This window comes from Pelophylax lessonae, assembly GCF_965119305.1.
Source record: "Pelophylax lessonae genome assembly, chromosome: 9".
Taxonomy (NCBI): domain Eukaryota; kingdom Metazoa; phylum Chordata; class Amphibia; order Anura; family Ranidae; genus Pelophylax; species Pelophylax lessonae.
This window is the reverse complement of record NC_138776.1, coordinates 160,834,156-160,859,462: the sequence shown is the minus strand read 5'-3', so window position 1 is coordinate 160,859,462 and position 25,307 is coordinate 160,834,156. Positions and strand designations below refer to the sequence as shown.

At 41.8% G+C, this 25,307-nt stretch overlaps 1 protein-coding gene across 2 annotated transcripts in view; it reads left to right on the top strand.

The window, feature by feature from the left end:
- CDH23 (cadherin related 23) overlaps nucleotides 1–25,307 on the top strand; it is a 1,628,602-nt gene that overhangs the window by 665,202 nt on the left and 938,093 nt on the right. For both annotated transcript variants that reach the window (XM_082268007.1, XM_082268006.1), the window contains exon 10: nucleotides 17,032–17,144. In XM_082268007.1, coding sequence (XP_082124133.1) covers nucleotides 17,032–17,144 — 113 coding nt within the window. The remainder of the gene's footprint in view (nucleotides 1–17,031; nucleotides 17,145–25,307) is intronic.

Here is a 25,307-nt window from a genome sequence, read left to right as displayed (position 1 = left end):
GTCACACAGTTTTGGAAATTGAAAAAAGAGGGAAAAAAATGCATTTTCCTGTTTTTTCTTCATTTTCCAAAAAAAATGAGAGCTGCAAAATACTCACCATGCCTCTTAGCAAATAGATTGGAGTGTCTACTTTGCAAAATGGGGTCATTTGGGGGGGTTTTGTGCCATCTTGGCTTTTTATGGACTTCAAAAGTGTGATAGGTAGTAAGGAGTGAGATCAACAATTTACGCCCTTAGAAAGCCAAAAGGTGCGCATTGGTTTTCCGGGTCCTGTACGCGGCTAGACTGGCAAAAAGTCTCACACATGGGGTATCATTGTACTCAGGAGAAGCAGCAGAATGTATTTTGGGGTGTCATTTCACATATACCCATGGCCTGTGTGAGCAATATATCATTTACTGACAACTTTGTGTAAAAAAATTTAAAAAAATAAAAAAAATGTTTTTCCCCGAAACTTGTGGCAAAATATAAACTATTCCATGGACTCACCATGCTTCTCAGCCAGTAGCTTGGAGTGTCTACTTTGCAAAATGGGGTCATTTGGGGGGGGGTTTGTGCTATCTTGAAATTTCAGGGCCTCTGAAACCGTGACAGGTAGTCAGGGATAAAATCAGCAATTTACGCCATTAGAAAACCTGAAGATGTGGACTGGTTGTCGGGGGCGCGTACACAGCTAGGCTCCCAAAAAGTCTCACACATGTGGTATCCCTGTACTCAGGAGAAGCAAAAGAATGTATTTTGGGGTGTCATTTCACATATTCCCATGGCATGCAGGAGCAATATATCATTTAGTGACAACTTTCTGTAAAAAAACAAAAAATAAAAAAATAATAATAATTTTCCCGAAACTTGTGGCAAAATATAAAATACTCCATAGACTCACCATGCCTCTCAGAAAAAAGCTTTGGGTGTCTACTTTTCAAAAAGGGGTCATTTGGGGGGTGTTTGAACAGTCCCAGCATTTTATGCTCAATCTTAGCCACACATCACCCACTCTTCTAACCACTTGAAAACCAAGCCTTTTCTGTGCCTTTTTGTTTACATGAAAAAATATTTTTTTTTTACTAGAAAATTACTTTGAACCCCCAAACATTATATATTTTTTTAAAGCAGAGGCCCTATAGAATAAAATGGTGGATGTTGCAAATTTTTTTGTCACACGGTATTTGCGCACAGATTTTCCAAACGCAATTTTTGCGAAAAAAATACATTTTTTTAAAATTTATTGCACAAATACACTATATAATTTCAATTTTTTTGATAAAATTTAAAAGATGATCTTATGCCGAGTTCATAGACACCTAACATGACATGCTTTAAAAATTGCGCATGCCTGCGCAGCGGCAAAAACATACGTACATTTTTAAAAACCTTTAAAAGTCTCTACAGGTTACCACTTTAGACTTACAGAGGAGGTCTACTGCAAGAATTACTGCACTCGATCTGGCGATCGCGGCGATACCTCACATGCATGCTGCAATTGCGGTTTACATATGACACTAGACCACCGCTTGCGTGCGCCATTGCGCGCAAGCACCGGGGGAAAGGGGGGGGGCTCAATTTTTTTTTTTTTTTTTTCTTTTTTCTTTTGCTTTTTTATGTTATTTTGACACCTTTCCTTTAATTTTTTTTTTTTAAATCATTTTTATTGTTATCATAGTGAATTTAAATATCCCCTATGATAGCAATCTGTGGTGACAGGTACTCTTTTTTAAAAAAATTGGGGTCTTTTAGACTCTAGATCTCTCCTCTGACCTTAACGCATCTGACCACACCAAAATTGGTGTGATAAAATACTTTCCCAATTTCCCAATGGCCCTGTTTATTTCTGGCGAAACAGAAGTCATAAAATGCTCGTAGCCTCCGGCATCTTAGGCCATAGAGATGATTGGAGCCATTCTCATCTCCAATTAGCTCTATGGTTAGATAACTGAACCACCGGCTGCACTCTCGGGTTAACCGGTGGGACAGGAGAGCCCGAGAAAAACCACGGAAGGCTGCGGAAGGCGGCGGTGGGGGGGGGGGAGGCCCCTCCCACTGCATGTAAAAGCAGTCTAGCGGCCAATTACCTGCTAGGATTGCTTTTACATGTAAGCCGACCGCTGGCTGTAAAAAACGATACCAAGATGATGCCTAAATCTGCAGGCATCATCCTGGTATAACCACTCAACGTCCAGCAATGCACCAGTACATTGCTGGTCCTTGTTTGGCATATAGGTTTTTTTTTTTTTTCATGCAGCCTGTGGGCTGAACGAAAAAAAAGAGAACCTATCAGAAATCAGCACAGGAATAATGCGTAGTATTACTCATCATTAACCGCCCAAACAACCACCCACTGAATTTAATGATGGGTATACACGGCACTATCCACGTATACCAAAATAGGATTTTAACTGCAGTGCTGAAATCAGAAAATCACCACAGCTGCTATCAGCAAAGGTATCCATATATGCTGAGCGCAAACACTGTTTGTGTCAGAATATATAAAATCAATGCGTGGTAGCCGACAAGTACCTGCAAGAGAAACAGGTCACAAAAGAATGAAAAAACAAAGTACATTAAAAAAAGCACATTAGGAAGAGTAGAAGGACATATAAAATGACTGACAACAACAGTTTTTGGATTCTCATCATTAACCGCCCAAACAACCACCCACTGAATTTAATGATGGGTATACACGGCGCTATCCACGTATACCAAAATAGGATTTTAACTGCAGTGCTGAAATCAGAAAATCACCACAGCTGCTATCAGCAAAGGTATCCATATATGCTGAGCGCAAACACTGTTTGTGTCAGAATATATAAAATCAATGCGTGGTAGCCGACAAGTACCTGCAAGAGAAACAGGTCACAAAAGAATGAAAAAACAAAGTACATTAAAAAAAGTACATTAGGAAGAGTAGAAGGACATATAAAATGACTGACAACAACAGTTTTTGGATTCTCATCATTAACCGCCCAAACAACCACCCACTGAATTTAATGATGGGTATACACGGCGCTATCCACGTATACCAAAATAGGATTTTAACTGCAGTGCTGAAATCAGAAAATCACCACAGCTGCTATCAGCAAAGGTATCCATATATGCTGAGCGCAAACACTGTTTGTGTCAGAATATATAAAATCAATGCGTGGTAGCGGACGAGTACCTGCAAGAGAAACAGGTCACAAAAGAATGAAAAAACAAACAAAGGACAATAAAAAAAAAGTACAGTAGGAAGAGTAGAAGGACATATAAAATTACTGACACAACAACAGTTTTTGGATCCTTTTATTTTTCTTTCTAACTGTTTCTTGATTTGGGAGGGACTGCGATCTTCTGCGATCTTCTCTTCCAGCTTGGGTCTCTCAAAATGTCGATGGACATCCAACATCCTTCGAGACCCTGTGTTTGTGTGCCCTACACTGTGTCATGCTGTACCCTACGCTAATACTCCACTAGTGTATGGTAGCGCTCGAAACATTCCCCGATGCAGAGACCAGGTTGGTCAGGACATTTGGGACAATAATAGCGGGTGTCACGCCTAAATCCGCGCCTGCTACAGACACGACATCTTCTTTGGGGCCATCTTTGGGTAGGGGTACTCGGGAGGACATGTGAAAAATGCCTCTCATGCAGCCGGCTCACTGCATCTGGAAGGGGAAGTTGGGCAGGCATGCCTCCTGGGTACAGGTAGGCAAGGATGATCTCTTCCTGGAATTCCCGGAAAGATCCAGTTCGTCCTGACGCCCTGTATAGGACAAAGGCGTTCAGCATCGCCAATTGAAATAAATAAACAGACACTTTTTTGTACCAGCGTCTGGCTTTACGGGCAACTAAATACGGCGCCAAAAGCTGGTCGTTAAGGTCCACCCCTCCCATATTAAGGTTATATTCGTGGACACAGAGGGGTTTCTCCATAACGCCAGTTGCCGTAGGGATTTGGACTGTCGTGTCTGGGTGAAGGGAGGACAGAACATAAACATCCCGTGTATCCTTCCACTTCACCGCAAGCAATTTGTCCGTTTTCAAGCAGGCTCTCGCCCCCCGACTAAGACGGGAATCTACAAGCCGTTGGGGGAAGCCCCGGCGATTAGGTCGCACGGTGCCACATGCGCCAATTTGTAATTCGAGCAGGTGACTAAATAGTGGCACGCTTGTGTAAAAGTTGTCCACGTACAAATGGTACCCCTTTCCGGATAAGGGTGACACCAAGTCCCAAACAATCTTACCGCTGCTCCCTATGTAGTCTGGGCAGTTGGGGGGCTCCACACAGCTATCTTTTCCCTCATAGACCCGGAAACTAACTGTATAGCCTGTGGCCCTGTCACAGAGCTTGTACAGTTTGACCCCGTACTTGGCACGCTTGCTGGGGAGGTACTGTTTCATAGCAAGGCGGCCAGTAAATTTAATCAGGGACTCGTCAACGCAGACAACTTGTTCAGGGGTAAACAAGGCTGCAAACCGCTGATTGAAGTGGTCTATGAGGGGCCGAATTTTGCGGAGCCGATCGTATGCAGGGTCTCCCCGAGGACGACAGATTTCATTGTCGCTGAAATGCATAAATCGCAGAATTTGCTCATATCTCGCCCTGGACATGGAGGCAGAGTACATGCGCATATGGTGAAGTGGGCTAGTGGACCAATATAGCCGCACTTCACTCTGTTTAGTTATGCCCATGTTGAGGGAAAGGCCCAGAAAGATCTTAAATTCGGAAACCGTTATAGGATTCCAGCCGAATCGTCTGGCAAGGTGCGAATTTGGGTTGGCGGCGATAAATTGTTGAGCATATAAATTTGATTGATCCACAATAGATCTGAAAAGATCTTCCGTGAAGAACAGCTCAAAAAAGTTCAGGGGCGTAAAACCAGCTGTCTCCACGTGGATTCCAGGTTGGGCGGTGAATGGGGGAAGTACTGGCGCTGTAGAATCAGTGGGTTGCCAATTAGGAAATGCCAGCGCATCAGGGAGGGCACTATGGGCTCTACGGGCCTGTCTTCGAATACGCGGTGGCTGCGGGCCACTACTCGTGCTAGCCACCGCACCAGCTTCAACTGCACTTAGGGGACTCGCCACGTCACCAGGTCTTACTGCAGTGCTGGTTGTACTAGGTCCAGGGTGTACTAGGCCGCTGGCGCTTGCCAGGTCGCCAGAAAAATTAGCTGCACTAGTAACCACACTCTGCTCCATACGAGCACCCTGCGATTCCTGCATCTCAACAACTTCAGAATGGGGTCGGGTACGCCTGGGTCTAACAGGGACCCATCTGTCGTCGGAGCTATCTGTCAGGGAGCCGCTGCCGTCATCTGGTTCGTATACTGACCCTGATTCTGCCGGTGAGGCTTCCCCATCGCTCTCACCTGACATGGTCATTATACTGTAAATAGCTTCATCACTGTACGAACGTTTAGACATTTTGGTAACTAAATTTACCCGTACAGTGATGCGACTCACAGGTAATAAAAGCACCTGGTTGTCGAAGACTATTTCAAGCGCTACCAAAAAAACTGCTAATGCTAGCAGGGATCAGGCCTGACTCTGCTAACACAGCGGTTTTGTGTCTTGTGTTTTTTTGCAAGTGACAGTAATCTATTGATTACTACACTTGCCTGGGTGAAAGGGTTAAACGCAGGTGCTGGCAGGAATCAGTACTGATCGTGCAAACACCGCGTTTTGGGAACCCTAAACTATGGGGGCGCTAGTATAGCTCTGATCAGATCAGATATTGATCTGTTCAAACACTATACTAGAAATGGAAGTGTAGGTGCGTGCGTGCGTGCGTGCGTGCGTGTGTGGCAATCAAAGGGTTATTTCTAAACTATGCGCCGGGGATCTGGGGGGGTGGCGGGGACCCTAAACCTCCTTTGGGAAAGAAACTAGCTAGCTAGAGCAACCTCAAGTCACAATGACACTAATACAAAATACAGTAAAAACAGTACATTATGTGTGTATTAGTGCTAATGTGACAGAGGGTGTAGGGGTTAACGGGATGTGATCAGGGGGGATCAGGGGTTTAAATTTTTATTGGAAGGGGCTGGCGGGTATCCTACGGATAAAAGAAACGGTGGCAAGCGCTAAACCTGGTCACAAGTCACACTTATACGGGTATATAGAAAATGCTATATACTGTATACAGTGTGTTGTGGCAGGGGGGTGTAGGGGTGATCAGGGGGGGATCAGGGGATTAAATCTTTATTGGGCGGGTGGGGGGGACCCTAAACCTCCTTGGGACACAAACTTAGTCGCCTGCGCTAATTCTGATCACAATCACACTAATACAAAAATACAAAAACACAGTATATTACGTTTGTATTAGTGCTGATGTGACAGAGGGTGTAGGGGTTAACTAGCGGTGATCAGGGGGGGATCAGGTGGGATCAGGGGCTTAAATCTTTATTAGGGGGGGGTGGCGGGTAATTCAAGTGGAAAAGGGGGGGTCGCAAGCGCTAGACCTGACCACAAATGACACTTATACGGGTATATAGCAAAATGCTATATACTGTATAAGGTGTGTGTTATGGCAGGGGGTGTAGGGGTGATCAGGGGGGGGTCAGGGGCTTAAATCTTTATTGGGCGGGTGGCGGGGACCCTAAACCTTCTTGGGACAGAAACTTAGTCGCCTGCGCTAATTCTGATCACAATGACACTAATACAAAAATACAAAAATACTGTATATTGCGTTTGTATTAGTGCTGATGTGACAGAGGGTGTAGGGGTTAACGGCGGTGATCAGGGGGGGTTCAGGGGGGATCAGTGGGTTAAATATTTATTAGGGGGGGGTGGGGGGTAATTTGAGTGGAAAAGGGGGGGTCGCAAGTGCTACACCTGTTCACAAATCACACTTATACAGGTATATAGGTAACTGCTATATGCTGTATATAGTGTGTGTTGTGTCAGGTGCTGTAGGGGTTAATTGGGGGGGCGATCGGGGGTGAAATGTGCCTATCTAACTGTGTGTGGGTGTGCTTGGTGCAATACTCACAGTAAGATGTGCTCTCCTCTCACGCTGGATCCAAAAAGACCGTTGGGAGGGGAGGGCACATCTCCTCTAAGCCTGTGTTTACATTTCACAGGCTTAGAGTGACATTTGATTGGGTAGGACCGATCAACAGGTCCAGACCAAAAATGATTGGCCTGGACCTGATGACTGATCGGTTCTGAACCCAATCGAGTCATCGGCGGCGGCGGCGGGGCGCGGGAGCGCGCACAGGGCCGGCAAAAAGTGCTGACGTAGGCCTACGTCAGTTTGCCTGGCCGGGGCTGAGCGCCGACGTAGATCGTCGTGCGCCGGTCGGGAAGTGGTTAACAGGGGTGTGTAGACTTTTTATATCCACTGTATACAGTATATCAATAAATTCTAAAGCTATAAAGCACAAAAAAATTTGTATTGTCCCCAAAATATAGTTATCCCTTCCCCTTTAGGTAGCAAGCATTGGCTAATAAGCTACATTTACTTTACACTCCTGAACTAGTTTAACTCCTCCTTGTCATTCAAGCTCCTGACTAAAAACAGGTCATTATTGTAATCTATAGTTCTGTAATTAAAGGGACAGGGTACATTCTAATTAAACTAGATATGTTGCATCCTACTACACATATGTTGCTTCAGGGTTTGCCTTGTAGTTGACTATTACCTTTGTCATAATTAATCCGATGTAAGCACTTTCTAGGGAATATACTGTAGTGTAAGAAACTGCACCTGCTCTAAAACAAGTAAGTCAGGGACACATTTCACACATATAAGATGAGGCAGTTACCAAAATATTGAGCCACTTGGACCCTGTTTGTCCTCCCTGACTCCAGGCCTCAGAATGCCAAAGCTGCCTATGCTTTATTTGGCCAATGATGTTGTTCAATTTCTTTGTGTGTATTCTTTTACTTGGTTTTCATGTTCATGGAAATATTTATGGCATCCTAAGACATACCTTTTTTAAGCATATAATTTTAATACAGCAGAAGTCCAACATACCAACTATGCCAATTCCCACAGAATTAACACAATTATATCAATTTAAAAAAAAACAATGGTTGTTTCATGGAAAATGGCTTACATTTGGGTTTGAAGCAAGGTGAGTAGCAGCCCAAAACGTTGTTTTTTGTTGTCGAGAAAGGGCTAACGTTTCTCAAGTTTTTATTGCAGTCTGTATCTTTATTGGGTAGATTTCACCATATTTTCTGTGTGATTTACAGGAAAAAAAGCAAGTAGAAAAGACAACAAAAACATTACTTTTTAGTAGAGTGGGTTGGGAACTGAACTTCTGTCACTTTTTTATCGTTATCTGCATTTCCATTAAGGTGATTGTCACCACTTCTTGTTGGGAACAGAGATTTGTACCACCCACTGCTCCATCCACTTTTTTTACGTGACAGTAATGCTATATATACTATGAGAACATATGTTAAAAAATGAAACCTGGACACATTTTCTGTACCTCAGAGAAGGACATCAGTCATTTTCCTTCATGTCCCAAATCCAGAACTAGTTTGGCTGTTAAAAGAAATGACATCTGTCTTATCCCACATATAAGAACACTTATACACTGTAAAATACCTTAGTAAACATGATTTAACTATTGTAGTGCTAACTTCTACAAGTTCATTGCCTAGCAATAGTGTGTCATACGTTTTTCTGCTAAAGATGTGATCGTTATACATTGAGGTTTGTGCCGCTGAGTCAATGATTGAGGTCAAGGTTCTGTTTGAAGGACAAACACTGTAATTAATCCTGGGAAGTAATCCACACAACATTTTGGCAGATTTATGGAGAAAGTCTCAAGCTTTAGTGAGTCTGCCAACCTATTACTCAACTGTAGGCTAAGCAGATGACTTATTCTGTAATAGGGTATGTTCCAGAAAAGGCATTTTATTTGGTCAGCTTTCTGGGTTAACAGAGATTAATCGGCCTTCCTCTTAGAGCAATGGACATGGCTTGAATTTTACCAGAAGAATGGGCCAAATGGGTGAAATAAGTCTAAGGAGCTTTTGATCCTGGTGGATTAAGCAGTTCTGTAGGGATTCTGATCTGTCCAGCTATCGTCTTGATGGATGGATTATTATGTTTACATTTATAATGAACACTGCTTTTTAGCCATTATCCAATTGTCGGTTATCGTGTATACTGGGGAAATGCTGTTCCTTTATTGGAAGTATGAAGACAAGGGAGCTCAAGGTTAAGTAAAAGAAATGGTCCCAAGGATTGATGGAATATTCATGCTCCAAAAATTGCATCTGTTGCAGATTCCATGATCCACATCTAGCTAACTAGATTCATTTCATTGGAGTGCAGTCCTGACAGAGCAAGTTTGTATTAATAAATTATTCTCACCTAGGTGCATTCAAGTTTCTTATTATGAAAGTCACTGCACTTGAATCAGTCAGTCTGGCAAATGTATTAATCCTTTAATCTTTAATCTCTGGCACCAATTATTAATAATATTATTTTATAACAATGATAAAAAAAAAGCTCTAGAACATACTCCATTATTACATGGACGTGTACATAAACTAAATATTTTTTTAATGTTATTAGCTTGGATGTTGACATATTTGGCCAATGCCACATGATCAGAAAGAAGATTGTACTTGAGAGTTTCAACCTGGAATTAACCCAGCATTACTTCTTTAAAATCTTGTTGTCATTATAACTGAAGCAAAAATAAAAAAATGTGTAATATGGGTAACATTTCAATCATAGATTGAATTGAAAATACTTTCAATAGAAAATATGTTCAATGGACTATGTCTTTAGGCAAATATGTCAGTTACCAGGCTGCAATGGAACCACCACAGCCGAATAGGGTAAATGACAAATCGGGCATCATGTTTCCTTTTTTCAGCATGGACATTATTCTGATCCCAAGGAGCACCCACAAGCAAAAATAGGTTAAAGCTGAACTTCACCCTTTCCTGTGCAAGCTACTCTGTACCGAAATCGCTTACTTTGATTTTACTGCACACTGTGGGCATCTCACAGCTTTAGAAGCTGTAGTAAATCCGATAAAACTTGCCTCATTTCCTGACTGAAGGATGTCTAGCATCATGTAGCTCATTCCTCCCCAGCCTGATTGTCCAGGTCTTGCCCTTTCATTCATTGAATTTTAGTTCTTTTAAACCCTTCATGTGGCCCTATCACAAATATATGGCCCATGTGGATTGTACTTTATTCCATGGGGTTGCATATTTGCATATCTCCCTTTTGTGCTGCTCGCTCCCAGCACAGAATCTGGGGTCTCACAGAGGGACATACTAATGATTGGGAGCCCAGGTCACCTGATTGCTGCGATAGCCCCTGACTGGCTTTCACAGTAATCAGTCACTGTGAAGCCTGTCCCTGTGTTTTTTCTCTGTAAATGGAGGAGGGAGATGCATCCTCTCTCGCTCTCGCTCTCGCTTGCTCTCTCTCGCTCTCTCGCTCTCTCTCATGCATGATATGCATTTTTTGAGTAACATGTCCAATTTTTTCCAACAGACACAAGCCACAAAATAGAGACAGTATATTATTAAAATGAAAAGGAAAAAAAAAATGTACATTATGTAATACACAGTATGCATTGCATTTTAATTGAATGAAACACAACAAAAATGTATTGCAAATTTTCCAATACAATGGTGTGACACGGCCCTTAGAGGTGTGCAGTGTCTATGCTTGCAAGTCAAGCGTGTTTATTGATCACATGTTGGGGGAGAAAATGTGTTATTTACAGTTCCCATGTTTTTCCTAATTTTTCCACATGTGTATAACTGTTGAAGCCATGTGGATTACTGCAATCATTTCTTTCAGAGAAAAGGGGCTAGTTTAAGAAATTGCATTGAGGTTTTGTTATGCAGGCAGTGTAAATGTATTAGGCATATTGGAGATCTTCTTTTAAGTACATATATTTAATAAATCAATTAAATATATAACATGGTTGCTTCCTTTTGGCCGATGCCGCACTGCAGTTCTAGCTTGGGACTTGGGGCATCAGAGAGTCATAGGTTGTCTGCTTGAGTGTCACAGTGTCCTCTACATTGGCTACAGGTGTCTAGCATTAAGCATGTGTCAAATAATTGACCTGCTGTATGTATAAGCAGGTATTGCATTGCGAGTATATATCACACAAAGATAAAGCTCAGGAGAGAAATAAATCAATGATGCAGCAATCTTCATAAGAAAGAAATACCACACTATTGATCTAAGCTGTGTACGGATAAGCTACTTGATGAGATTAAGTGAGAAGTCAGGCATCTTTTTCCTGCAAGGCTTGTGCGTTGTTTACTGTGCTTGTGTAGGTAGTTCATTGAAAAAAGACGTTGGAGATTTTAACTTGTACAGTGTAGGTAAATGTTCTTATGGAAGCCCTATGGAATTGGATTGGGAAGAACATTGATTTCACATCTTTACTGCCAAATACAATATCTCTATCATCAATGGTTCTGTTGATGGAGTGATACAGGAACTGAAATGCAATGCAGTGATTAGAATGATTGGTTGTAAATGGTCAACCTTTGCATTTTAGGTGTGACTGTGTGTTGGGGGAGATTGTATCAATTGTATGTCTTTTGCAGAGAAGTAGTCAAATTATGACTAGCCTTGATTTGTATTTGAATTTACACTTTGACAGATTTATTTTCAACAAAACAAACTTTTGCATTTAAACTTTACCATATTAAAGCATAAACATAGGTAGAAATAACTAGCCTGTTCAAACTCACTTTATCCCTGGATAAGATCTTTACTTTACATTTCCCTCCTTTCTACTCAGTGATTCAGAAAGACCTGAAGTGGTGGGACTGATTCCCTTTCATGGTTTAGAATTCAGATTCAGAATACAGGCAGTCCCCGGGTTACAAACATTCATCTTACAAACGACTCCTACTTCCAAACTGAGGGAGACAACAGGAAGTGAGGAGAAATCTACCCCTAGGAAGGGAAAATTCACTCCTGTGAGAGTTAGCATGGGAAAAAGGTGTCTCCACTGAAGCTTTATCACCAATCCTTGTGGCCACAACAACCCAAAATTTTTAAAATCCAGCTGTCATAGGGACAGAAAGTGAAGTGAAAGCTTCTGAACAGGGGTAGAGACAGCAAAACAAATGTTACAGGGGTGTTAACCCTTCCCTATGCTATCCAAAAAACTTGAAAATTATTCTCTTGGCTGGAACTAAACTTAAAAAATGTACCTGTCCCAACTTACCAACAAATTCAACCTAAGAACAAACCTACAGACCCTATCTTGTTTGTAACTCGGGGACCGCCTGTATTTTATTATTCCCAAAGGGAAATGATTAAAATACAGCTACATTCAACTAAGAACACAAGATCACCAACAGAACAAGACACTATGGGGGAGATTTACTAAAACTGGTCTCACAGAATCTGGTCCAGCTGTACATAGTAACCAATCAGTTTACAGGTTTTATTGTCACAGCTTAATTGAACAAGTTAGTTAGAAGCTATGCACAGCTGCACCAGATTCTGTATGCACCAATTTTAGTAAATCTCCCCCAATGACACAATAAAATTACCAATAACAGCAATTCGTACCAAATAAAACTAAATTAAAACTAACCATTCATTACAATACAACATAGAATAAATTACACAGATTAAAACATAACAGAAAATCAAACTCCCAAAATGCAAAAAGTACACCACTTTCTCCAGTATTACCCAAAATCATAATTAACCTAATACCAACATACTAAAAAAACATTAAAATACATAAAATCTGGATCATAAACCAGATCCTCACATCCAGCACTCAAAGAGAAGAATTATATAATTTGATGGCCACAGGCAAAAATTATTTCCTGTTTGGTACATCTTGCTTGTAACAATCTGTCACTGATGGTACTCCGCAGACTGACCAGCGGATTGTGGAGTGGGTAGAAGGAGTTGTCCAAGATTGAATGGCCTTGCGAATCAGTTGGTTGAGTCTGTTGGTATAGGCCACCCTAAGGCTGCTTCCCCAGTATGCCGCCACATACAGAAGAGCACTGGCCACTATAGACTCATACCACATCTTCAGCATCATCTAGCAGATGTTTAAAGACCTCAGCCTCCTCAAAAAATAGAGGCCACTCTGGACCTTTCTATACAGCACCTCAGTGTTCTTCCTCCAGTCCAGCTCATTTATGTGCACCCCCAGATACTTGTAATTCTCTATTACAACCACATTCACACCTTGGATGGAGACAGGGGTCACCAGTGCCTTCCTCCTTTTTGAATCCACAACCAGTTTCTTTGTCTTCATCACATTTAGATACAGATAATTATCCTCACACCATATGACAAAGTTCTCCACCACAGTCTTATACTCAATCTCTTTCCCATTCCTGATGCTTGAGGTGACTGTAGCCATATTAGTATAAGCTTTTTTGGGTATGTCCCCTTCTTCAAAGTACTGCTCAGGCCTTGAAGTAGAGGACATACCTGAAAGCTTGTCCTGAAAAAAATGTATGTTAGTTCAAATAGGAAAAGTATTATGGACAATACTCAATGTCCCATCCCTGGTACATCCCACTACTGCAGAGTCATCAGAAAACTTCTGAAGATGGCAAAACTCTATCTGGTAACTGAAATTGGTGAATGAATTGCATCTTAAAAATGAACATCCTCCCACACCTATCTTATTTTTTACAGACTTTACCAGTCAAATCCTTGGTATTTAGCTTAAAATCCAGTCTGAATTTAGAAGCTTTATTTGGGAAAAAAAAAGTAGAGTTAATCAGAGGCATAACGAGAACCTTCAGGGCCCCGGTGCAAGAAACCTTGAAGCCCCCCCCCCCCTCCCCCCATGGATCAGAATCAGTGGCAGGGGTGGTGGTGGTGAGAGGGGTGGGATCAGTACACTGATGGTAGGGGGGGATTGGATCAACAGTGGTGGGGGGGGGGGTCAGTCTACTGATGGTGGTGGAGGGATGATATAGGGATGATATCAGTAGCAGTGGTGGTGGGGATGGGGATCACATCAGTGGCAGTCAGGATAGGGATTACATCAGTGCCAGCGGTGGTGGGGATAGGGATGACATCAGTGTCAGTGGTGTGGATAGGGATGAAATCAGTGGCGGTGGTGATGGAGGGATAGGGATGACATCAGTGGTGGTGGTGATGGAGGGATAGGGATGACATCAGTGGCAATGGTGGTGGTCAGCTGACTTCCTGCTCCAGTCTGCTCCACCTCCTGACATCACTGGATTATGCAGCAACAGGCAGCTGGTGGCCAGGTCTCCCACCACCTCCTGCCACAGTGGCAGAACCCCTCCCCTTTACAGTGATGGAACGGGTGGGCAGGTTCCCCCATAGTGGTGGAACTCCAGGGCCCGGTCACAAGTGTGACTGCTGTGACCCTGATCATTCCGCCACTGGAGTTAATACTTCCAACCAAGCTAGGCACAAACTACAGTGTAGTATAGGCTTGCTCCCTCTTTTATATTAAAAAAGAATAGCGCACACATGCAAAAGAAATGACTATCAAATATGAAGACAATCCATAAATAAAAATGGGGATTTGGTCCCACCATATGGCCATATCGTGCTCAAGCCCACCACTATGTCAAAGTACCCCATTGTCAGTGGGTCCTACACTATCCATAAAAAAGGATGAATCCAGCCTCTCTAACCCTTGGAGACAACACTTCTTGCTGGGAGAGATGTGCTAATGCACTACAAGGGACTCCTCCTATATCTACTTGAGAATGGACACTGATAGAGTACAGGTGTGTGTAGGGGGGGTGGGGTGGGGTGCTCAACCTCAGAAGTCTGATAAGACCGAATACATAATAAACAAGCAAAAAGTTGGGGGAGCAAACCCTGAACATGTATTTCTAAAGCTGGTGCAGCTATGAACCAAGCGACATGCATATTAAAAAAGAATAGCGCACACATGCAAAAGAAAAGACTATCAAATATGAAGACAATCCATAAATAAAAATGTGGATTTGGTCCCACCATATGGCCATATCGTGCTCAAGCCCACCACTACGTCAAAGAACCCCATTGTCAGTGGGTCCTACACTATCCCTAAAAAAGGATGAAAAAGGATGCTTGTTTATTATTGCTCCCTCTTTTATCATAGAGAGGTACACTTTCGTTAACAAACTCCTTTAGGACTAATGCAGGAAATACCCCATGATAGGAGTGAATCTCCAAGCCCTTATTCAAGATGGAAAGCTTCTGATAAACAGTTTACGCACTTCCCTTTACTCCACTAAACTTAGAAACCTGGTCTTTTTGCCAGGTCATTTAGACGAAGGATTCAGACCTTTGCTGCAAATCAAGAAAATTCCTTAAACCCCAGTGGCTGGAAGGCTATCCCTGAAATACAAGCCATGACTGTCTCCTCTCTTTCATTGTGAGTGGCAAATCACATTAGACATTTTCTCCTTTTATCATATAAACCACCCACTGACTATACCCTACCATACCTTTTTAAATGGAAGAGACCTTGGGCCTTTATTTTCAAATGACTAACATGATGACATTCTATATTTCACTCATACATTTTCAATAGCTAATACAATACAATGGTTGAGCTTCACAAACTTTTTGTGAGATGTACTGGAGCCCCTTGAACCTCCATTGTTTTTATTCTACGGGCTTCTCTTATGTGCTGCTTGCCAGCGATGCCAGAGGGGACATGGTACAATTTTTCAGGTCTTTCGGAAGTATTTTAAAAACAGGGGTTTCAGGGATATGATGTTAGGATAATAGTCTACTACAGCATACCTATTACTTCCAAACCACTAATAAGTATAAATACAAACATTCCATTTGCTGCCCCTGATTAATATGTCTAGAGCATGCATCTGCAGATGGAAGCAAAATTCTCCTCCCAAAATTCTCCTGATGTTTGAAAGTCCAAGAATTTTATATCATGGATAATTCTCCACATGCAATCATCAATGTGAGAGGTTCAGGAATACCTGGTTCTGCTGGGTAGATGCTACCTTCATCCACAATTTATAAGAACATCCTTTGTAATGCTTAGTCAACTTTTTTAGTAGAAGTCAATGGGTCTCATTTTCCACCGTTTTGCATGTTCAAGGGTGAAGTCCCCTGAAAAATGTGGAGATGCCCTTACAAATCTCCTTCCCTTTCTCCCTTTAATCCTCCAACCTACTTTCCAGTACCTCTATTACCTGACCACTTTCCTTTCTCCCTTATGATCTACATAGGATTTTAGCCCCCCTGCCCTATAGGTAGGGAAACCCATTCTATTTGTTTTTTCTCTGAAAATTTGTAAAACTGTGAGGAAGCAGGATGTGCCACTGTTGTTGAATAAAGAAACTAAAGCCATGTCCTAGACTGGTGCTTACCAGAGGTGTAACTAGAACCTTCAGAGCACCAGTTCAAGGAACCATTAAGGGCCCCCCTGACCCCCCCCCCCCTCTTCCATCTGAGTCCAAGGCCAATCACAGCGTCCCTTTACCATGTGATCAGCTCATCACATGTTAACAGACTTGCCGATTATTGGCAGTACTTTCCTCCCACACTGTGTCTGTGTGAGGAAAGAAAAGCTGTTAACTTGCAAGACTGTCAGTACATTGTTTACACTGATGATCACAAGATCAATCCATCCCAAAAAAAAAAAGAAGAAAGTTTGACATTCATTTGGGTACAGGTTTGCATGACTAAATAGTTATTAGTAAATGTATCACCGCACTGAAAACTGAAAAATTGCCCATACAGAAAGGGAGTTTAACATGCTGGACCTCAAGTGGTTGAAGCCCACAGTTCAGTAAGTACCTAAAATCCCTTGAACTTCAACTGGAAAATTGCATGATCCAAAGCACATACAGAATAAAGCAGAGAAGTGTCTGTTTCAACAATGACCAGTGGTGGCAGGAAACATTTGCTCAGCTCTATGCTTTAGCTACCATCTATCCAAAGTGCTTAAATGGAAATCCCCTTTAAAGAAAATGTTTTCCCATATTTTAGGTATGCATGTTATTATATACAGTATGTAGTGATTGTAATTTATTTTGATTTTCTCTCCTTTTTTTTGCAAGATGGATAAGAATTAAGTTTTTCAATATAAATCTCATGTTTAATTCACTCCCCAACAGGTAACACCAACAGCATATTTGCCTTGGATTACTTCAGTGGTGCCTTAACACTCTTTGGGCAACTGGACCGAGAGAATCCCCTGTACATGTCTGGATTTATTCTTACAGTGAAGGTAATACAATTGAACAGTAATTGCACTGTGCAGAGAATCCCAAAAAACGACTAAAGATGGACTGTGGTGCAGGAGAGGATAACTTTCATACTTCATTATGGATCCTTCCACAGTTTGCTTTTCATCGATTTGGGAATCTTTCAATGGAATTCCATTCTGACATGTCTTTTGTCTACAGTGTATATAATTCAGTCTACCTAGTACCCTTTTTTGACATGAAAGCTAAATTTTGATTCATCTCTACCCTTAGGCAGAAGTCTAGTTTTAACACACTTGGTCCAATGGCAGAAAATGAGCTCAGGGACTGGAGATGGATGACTGAAACAGATTTATAGAGTTTGAATGGGACATATACAGTCAGATTTGTAGAGTTTTCTGAGACTACTACAATTTTATCACTGCCTTTTAAGTATTTCTTAAATATTTTTACAGCAAGAACCAAGTTGAGCTGGAACAAAAAAAAACTTAAAATAGTATTATGCCCATATTTGGTAATTATTTTCCTCTAATTTCATCTTACTAGGTACATTTGCAACGTAAGTTACTTTAATTTGGCCCCAAACACATGCTTTGGATTTTGTGAAGATCTTCACAATGAATAAATGTTAGTGCCGCTGTCCAGCCAGGGAGCATGCACTGTGCGTGTCGTTTACCAGCATCTGTTTGTAATTTATGTGTCCCCCCATTCTCATTGAGAACAACAGAATGAAGCCAGCCAGAATGAAGCCAGCTATCAATCAAAGTGATTGTGGGTGGCTTACAAAAGGGCTTCCTCACTGCTGCCCATGCCATGGATGCATGGCACGTCCCTGCATTAGGATTATTCCCCAAACAGGAGTGTGTACATTGAGGAGGATATGCTGGGCCTTCAGGGAAAACCTGCAATGCAGCATATACTGTAGCTACCCTAAAAATCAGAGGTGATTTAAAGAGGTTAAAATGTGAACAAAAGGCTGGAGACAGAAAGCAACCAATAATGTGAGGTACACTATTATGTTAATGACTATTGTTTGAGGGTTTAAAAGCACTTTAACCCTTTCATTGCTGACGCCATACATGGTACCGAGGTGGCAGTGAGGAGTCTAACGCACAGCGGTGGCAGCTGCAGCCACCAGCACTGTGTATATTTGACAAGCCAAGTGCCTGCTGATTGCTTACACACCCCCTCATTACTACATCCCCTGGAACCAGCATGGCAGGTGCTGCCGGGTAGAGGGGAGGGAGCCCAGTGAACATCTGTTCCCTGTTCTCCCCTTCCTCTTTTTGACCCAGAAGCAACATATAAAAGCTCACTTCTGAGTCCCCGAGTTGCTTTCCCCAGCTAGTATGGTGGGAAAGAAGCTGGTGGAACACAATCTGCATTCCCTCAGTTTAATTGGAGAACAAGGAAGACATCAGGGATCTTTTAGACCCCTGGTGTCTCATTAACCGCTTGCCGACCGCCGCATGACTATTTATTGCGGCGGTCAGCCCCTCACAGGCAAAACGACGTAGGGCTACGTCGCTAGCCTGTAAGGGTCTAGGGAGTGAGCGTGTGCCGCCGGAGGTGCGCTCCCGCGCGGTCACGGACCCCCCACCCGATGTCCGCCGGGCACTCGCGATCGTCCATTACACCGGAAGAAAGGCAGGCAGCTGATGTAAACAAAGCCGCCTGTCATTCTTCCCTGTGTAAGAATGGAGATCAGACGGTTCTACTATGTAGGACCGTTGTTTACTGTTCCTACAGCTCAAGCCACAGCCAATCACAGTTAGAATCACGCCCCTTGGGACACACACAACCCCTCCCTCTCCAATAAAGTTAACTCCTTCACTGCCAGTGTCATTTTTACAGTAACAGTGCATATGTATAGCACTGATTACTGCAGTAATGTCACTGGTAACCCCAAAAGTGTCAAAAATGTCAGTCAAGGGTCCGATCTGTCCACCGCAATGTCGCAGTCCCACAAAAAAAATCGCAGATCGCTGCCATTACTTGTTAAAAAAAAAAAAATGACAAAAATCTTTCCCTTTGTTAGTAAACGCGATAACTTTTGCACAAACCAATCAAAATACGCTTTTTACGATTTTTTTTTACCAAACATATGTAGCATAAAACAAATTGGCCGAAAATGTTAAAAATTTTGATTTTTACATTTTTTTTGGGGAATTTCATATAAAAAATTGTGAAAAATATTGTTATTTTTGCAAAATTGACGCTCTTTTTTTTGTTTATAGCGCATGATCAAAAAATCGCACAGGTGATCAAATACCACCAAAAGAAAGCTCTGTTTGTGGGAAAAATAGGACGTCAAATTTGTTTAGGTACAGCGTCGCACGACCGCGCAATTGTCTGTTAAATTCACGCAGTGCCGAATTTGCAAAATAGGCCCTGGTCAGGAAGGGGGTAAAGTCTTCCGGGACTTAAGTGGTTAAAGCGAACTTGTCATCAAAAGATCATCATATAGGTGACTTTTTGTCCCATATGTGATGAAAAAAAAATGTAAGATTTAAAAAAAATTTAAGTTGTATACACCCAAGCACTTAAAATACTCCCACAAAAAATGTTGAACTCTCCCCCTTCCCAACTCCCACATAAATGCACATATAAATGTTGGTTGTGCTACACATGTTACATATCATCATGCATAACAGAGTGAGAGCAATAATTCAATGCTAATTATTCTCAGTTAACTCTAAATTAATAACCAGTAAGGGGTTTTAAAGTATTGCATACAGAAAACATAGGATACTGAAGTTTGTCACTGTTTCATAGGTACACACAATTTTAAGGTTTGACATGTTGGGCATCTATTTACCTGGCGCAACCTCATCTTTTATATTTTACTAAAAATGAATATATTGTTGTTTTTGTGTGCCCTTAAATGTGTGCCCTAAAAAGTGTATGTTTTACTGAAATTTTGCAATTCCTAAACTGTTGCGCTAATATCATGTGACAAAAAAAAATTGGAACTAAAATGATTTTATTCTCTAGGGTGCCTTCTTTTGGAAAATATATAATGTTTAGGATTTTATGTAATCTTCAGGCCTAAATTTTTTTAAAAAGTGCATGTAAAAAAATGCAAAAACAGCTCTGGCAGCAAGCGAGTTAAAAAAAGCTGAATTTTTTCCATAGCAACCAATCAGGTTTCAGTTTTCTTCTTTGAATGAATTAAACTAATAATGTAATGTCATAGTCAGTAGCTCCATGTTTCTCTCACTTTTCTAAAATCCTCCTCCATCCTCCTCGAAAGGTTGACTTCAGTAGGCCACACATGTTTTTTGCATTAAATTTATAAATTTTGCATTAAATTTTGAATGCATTTTTTTAACACATTGTTTACTTGTATTAAGCGGTATTTTCAAAAATGCCACCCACTTGCAGTATTTAAGTCAATAGTAGTTTATCTCAGAAGCTCATATACATTTAATTGTTTCCCATAACCATTAATTTATTTGTTGTACTAAAACTGAAGAGTGCAAAATCTGGTGCAGCTGTGCATAGAAACTAATCAGCTTCCAGTTTTGTTTTGTTTTTTGTTTTTTTGACAAAGCTTAATTGAACAAGCATTTACATTTACTTTTTTCCCATAACTAGTCACTTTATTAAAGTTAAAAATATAAGACTGAAAAAAAAAAATAATTTATTGCATATACCCTAATACCCTATCTAAATGATAAAATGTTTTGGAAGGCCTCATTCATACTGGTATTGATAAATATGTGTGTGTATATGCAGAGGACGTTTCTAAACACATAAATACACATAAGGATTTTCATAGTGACATTCACATAGATGCCAACATTTACACCTTTGTTTGCTGTGTGTCCAGCAAGCCGTTGTAGGAGGAGCATGCACTTAAGTTAGGTGTATATACAAGGAGAATCCCCCCAATGGTTTGGGACTTTGCATGCCACTCAACACTGAAAGGAAGATACCGTATTGTGTATATTAAAAATCAAATTTTATTACATAACAAATAAACAATAATTACACAAATATTGTATGACTAGCAAAAGCTAGACATGCAAGAACTTTAAAAACCTGCAAGTAAAGACAGACCAGTATCCATACAGAAGGCTCTTGGGTATCATTGGTAGAAAGAACTGGACAGACCTGTCCGGTTCTTTCTACCAATGATACCCAAGAGTCTTCTGTATGGATACTGGTCTGTCTTTACTTGCAGGTTTTTAAAGTTCTTGCATGTCTAGCTTTTGCTAGTCATACAATATTTGTGTAATTATTGTTTATTTGTTATGTAATAAAATTTGATTTTTAATATACACAATACGGTATCTTCCTTTCAGTGTTGAGTGGCATGCAAAGTCCCAAACCATTGGGGGGATTCTCCTTGTATCTATATATCGGGATGATTGCCACCAACACTGGGTACTAAGTGATAGGTTCTACCAGAAAAGTTTAGTTAGGTGTAGGGCATTCATTTAAAATGGCAGTTATTCTACCAGAAGCATATTGTTATCGTAATCATTTTTATTTTGTTAATTTTTTGTAGTGCCTGTGATTTTTTATTTTTTACTCGATTTTTATAGTACATTGCATACTGTTGGAACAATTTATTTTTAAAATACTGTATATACAAGAATATTTAATATAATAAGGACAGAATTACAGCCAAAAAGTTATTGTTCATTAGTAAAACCATTGATGTATTTGTTTACAACAACACAGTCTCTTTAAAGTGCAGCAAGCCAACAAATCTTACAGGGAATACAGAGATAAACACCAGTTACACTGCATACATATTTTTCTTTAAGTGCTCTGGAAACATCTTTGACACTGACCATTCTACTGAGTACTGCAACTTCTGCAGTGCATAGAGGTCAGTAGTAGGTAGAGCAGTGTCCAGAGGTCAGTAGTATGTAGGGCAGTATACAGAGGTCAGTAGAATGTAGGGCAGTGTCAAGGGGTCAGAAGGATGTAGGTCAGTGTACAGAGATCAGCAGTATGTAGGGCAGTGTACAGATATCAGTAGCATGTAGGGCAGTATACAGATATCAGTAGTATGTAGGGCAGTGTACAAGGGTCAGTAGTATGTAGAGAAGTGAACAAGGGTCAATAGTACGTAGAACAGAGTACAGGGGTCAGCAGGATGTAGGGCAATGTGCATAGATCAGTAGTGTGTAGGGCATCAGTAGGTATGTAGGGTAGTGTACAGATATCAGTAGTATGTTGGGCAGTGTACAGATACAGTATCAGTAGTATGTATGGAAATGTACAGATATCAGTAGTATGTAGGGTAGTGTACAGAGATTAGTAGGATGCAGGGCAGTGTACAGAGGATAGTAGGATGTAGGGCAGTGTACAGAGGTCAGTAGAATGTAGAGCGGTGTACAGAGGTAAGTAGGATGTGGGGCAGTGTACAGAGGACAGTAGGATGTAGGGCAGTGTACAGATGTAAATAGTATGTAGGGCAGTTTTCAGAGGTCAGTAGTATGTAGGACAGCGTACAGAGGTCAGTAGAATGTAGAGCGGTGTACAGAGGTCAGTAGGATGTAGGAAGGTCAGTAATATGTAGAACAGTGTACAGGGGTCATTACTATGTGGGGGACAGTTGGTCAGTAGAGTAGAAGGCAGGGGGTCAGTAGAGAAGAGGTCAGTATGGCAGAGGACAGAGGTCAGCAGGACAGTTGACTGGTGGCAGGAGTGCACAGTATAGGGGGAAGGAGGGCACAGTATGAAGGGCAGGAAGGCATATTACAGGGGGCAGAAGAGCACAGTTAAGGAGGGGGGGCAGGAGGGCATAATATTGGGGGGCATGAGGGGGAAACAGTACAGGGACAGTACAGGACACAGTACAGGGGGGAAAGGAGGGTACAGTAGCATAAAACAAGCCAATTAGAGCCTCAGGTTCTAATCATGTGCTTGTAAAAAAATGATGGACCTAATAGAAACCTATTAGTAATAATAAAAATAATCAAGTATTCCCTCCTCTCCCTGCAACACCCACCTCGACTCGTTAATCTTCATGCTCATTGGGAGGGGGACCTGGCCACCCCCTTGTCGGACGATGACTGGGAGCACATCATTTTCCACATCCACAAGGGCTCTAGGAACGTTCTCACCCAGGAGAACGGCTTTAAAATTTTTGCACATTGGTATAGGACCCCGGTTGTTCTGCATAAAATTTCTGCTGATCTATCCCCCTTATGCTGGTGTTGTCGCCTCCAGACCAGTACCCTTTTACACATTTGGTGGGAATGCCCCCGGATTCAGCCCTTTTCGAGGGAAGTACATGCCCTCATTGCCCGTATCACCACCTTCACACCAGATCTCAACCCGGCGCAATACCTTCTTCACCACACCTCCCTTTCCCAACGGCGCTACAAAAGATCCCTGATTTTCCATTTGATCTCCGTCGCCAAAATGTGCATTCCTTGTCAATGGCTTTCACCCTCTCCTCCCACTGTAGCAGACTGGCTGCGGAGGGAGCAGTCTTCTCACATTGGTGGATGGTCATCCTCCGGTACAGGACACAGTGAGCTCCCCCTGGGGGTGTCCATTCCGGAGGTGTGCCATCTAGAAATGTCACATTATCGCCCCCCTACTGCCCCTTTTCATATCTTTCCAGGCTGACGGGACAGAGTCCGCTCCTTACCCTCAATTGGTTCTGTTTTGTATGTCTCCCTCTACCCCCTTTGGGAGCTCTTAGGCCTATTGCATGCTTGTTTTGGCCCATGTAGCTAGGGCATTCGCCCGTGCTGCATCGGCACCCCTATGTATCGTACTGTACCTAGGTGTCGCCCGTATACACTATGCCTTGTCCTACTATGATAGGTTCCTGTTTGTTTATCTGCTATATAATTAGGACTCCGGTACTTGGATATGGTTTATATTGCTCTCTGATATGTTATGTTATTTTTTACTCTGTATCAGCTGACTCTGCCACCTTGCCATTGCTTGTCATTGTTCGTTTTCCTTTTCTTTCAATAAAACGTTTATTCGTTTCTGTATCTAAGCCTATAAGGAAAGAAAGAGCAGCTGTTCTCGAGCACAACGCTGGATCGAGATTGGCTTCAGGTAGGGATTAGGGGGGCTGCACACAGAAGGTTTTTTACCTTCATGCCTGGAATGCATGAAGGTAAGAAAACCTTCAGCCTTTAGAACCACTTTATTTATTGTTTCTGAGTTCCCCTTCAATCATTAGATGGTAGGCTGTGCCACAGACAATAAAGTAGAATAAGGGCTTCTGCTGCCTGGATCCCAATTCTTTTTTGTATCAGTTTCACATAAATTTTTATTACATTTCATTTACTTTGGAAAAGTTCACCTTTTACAATATGTTACACCCATATTCAGGGTGTGACATGTTATGAAAGGTCTGGCCCCTGCCAAGTGGGGTTCCGCCCACCTCGCCACATCACTCAGTCACAGTCCTCTGTGAATGGAAAACTACGTGTCCCAACAGCCTTAGCGGCTGTCAGCTTGTTATTCTCAATGAACTACCAAAGCGCTGTGAGCAGTAAGTACACTTTTATTTTAAAACACCAGCATTGGAATAGCAAGCAATATTTATTTTTGATAATTTTATATAAGCTTGCTTAGGAGAAAAATCTACTTGTATTTTGAAAATTCTGCCTGCAGGTCATCTCTTTCCACAATTTCCTCAATACCCTGCATGCTTTGCAGCTTCTCCTCTGCTGTTTACTTTCCATTTTTAAGGACTACATACCCCATAGCATCTTGCTGCCTGCAAGCAACGATTCCTGTACTGACACCAGCTCCACAAAATCCTCCTCTCGCAAACCCAGTAGATCAGAAAGCAGGCTCTGTGAAATGTGTGACACAGCAGTGCCTACCACAAGGCATAGTGAATACGTGTCACAGAATTCAAGGAGGCAAAAGTGTGGGGACCTTAAAGCGGATTTTCGGCCTCAAAATCCACTTTGAGCCATCCGCTTGCTCAGTGTCACCTAAAAAAGAAATGGATAGTCCCGATTTTTTTTTTCAATTACTTACCTTGATATTGAAGAAAATATACTTTCCTTTCTTCCACTTCCTAACTCTTCGGCCGCGGCCCACGCCGTTACTTCCTGCTTGCATTGATTCCTGGGAGCTGAACGTCATCGCTCCCAGGAATCAATGCACCTGCACCGGTCCCACTTGTCAGTTCCAGGGCAGGCACGTCATTCCCCGCTAAACAGCTTCTGGGCATGCCCAGAAGCTGT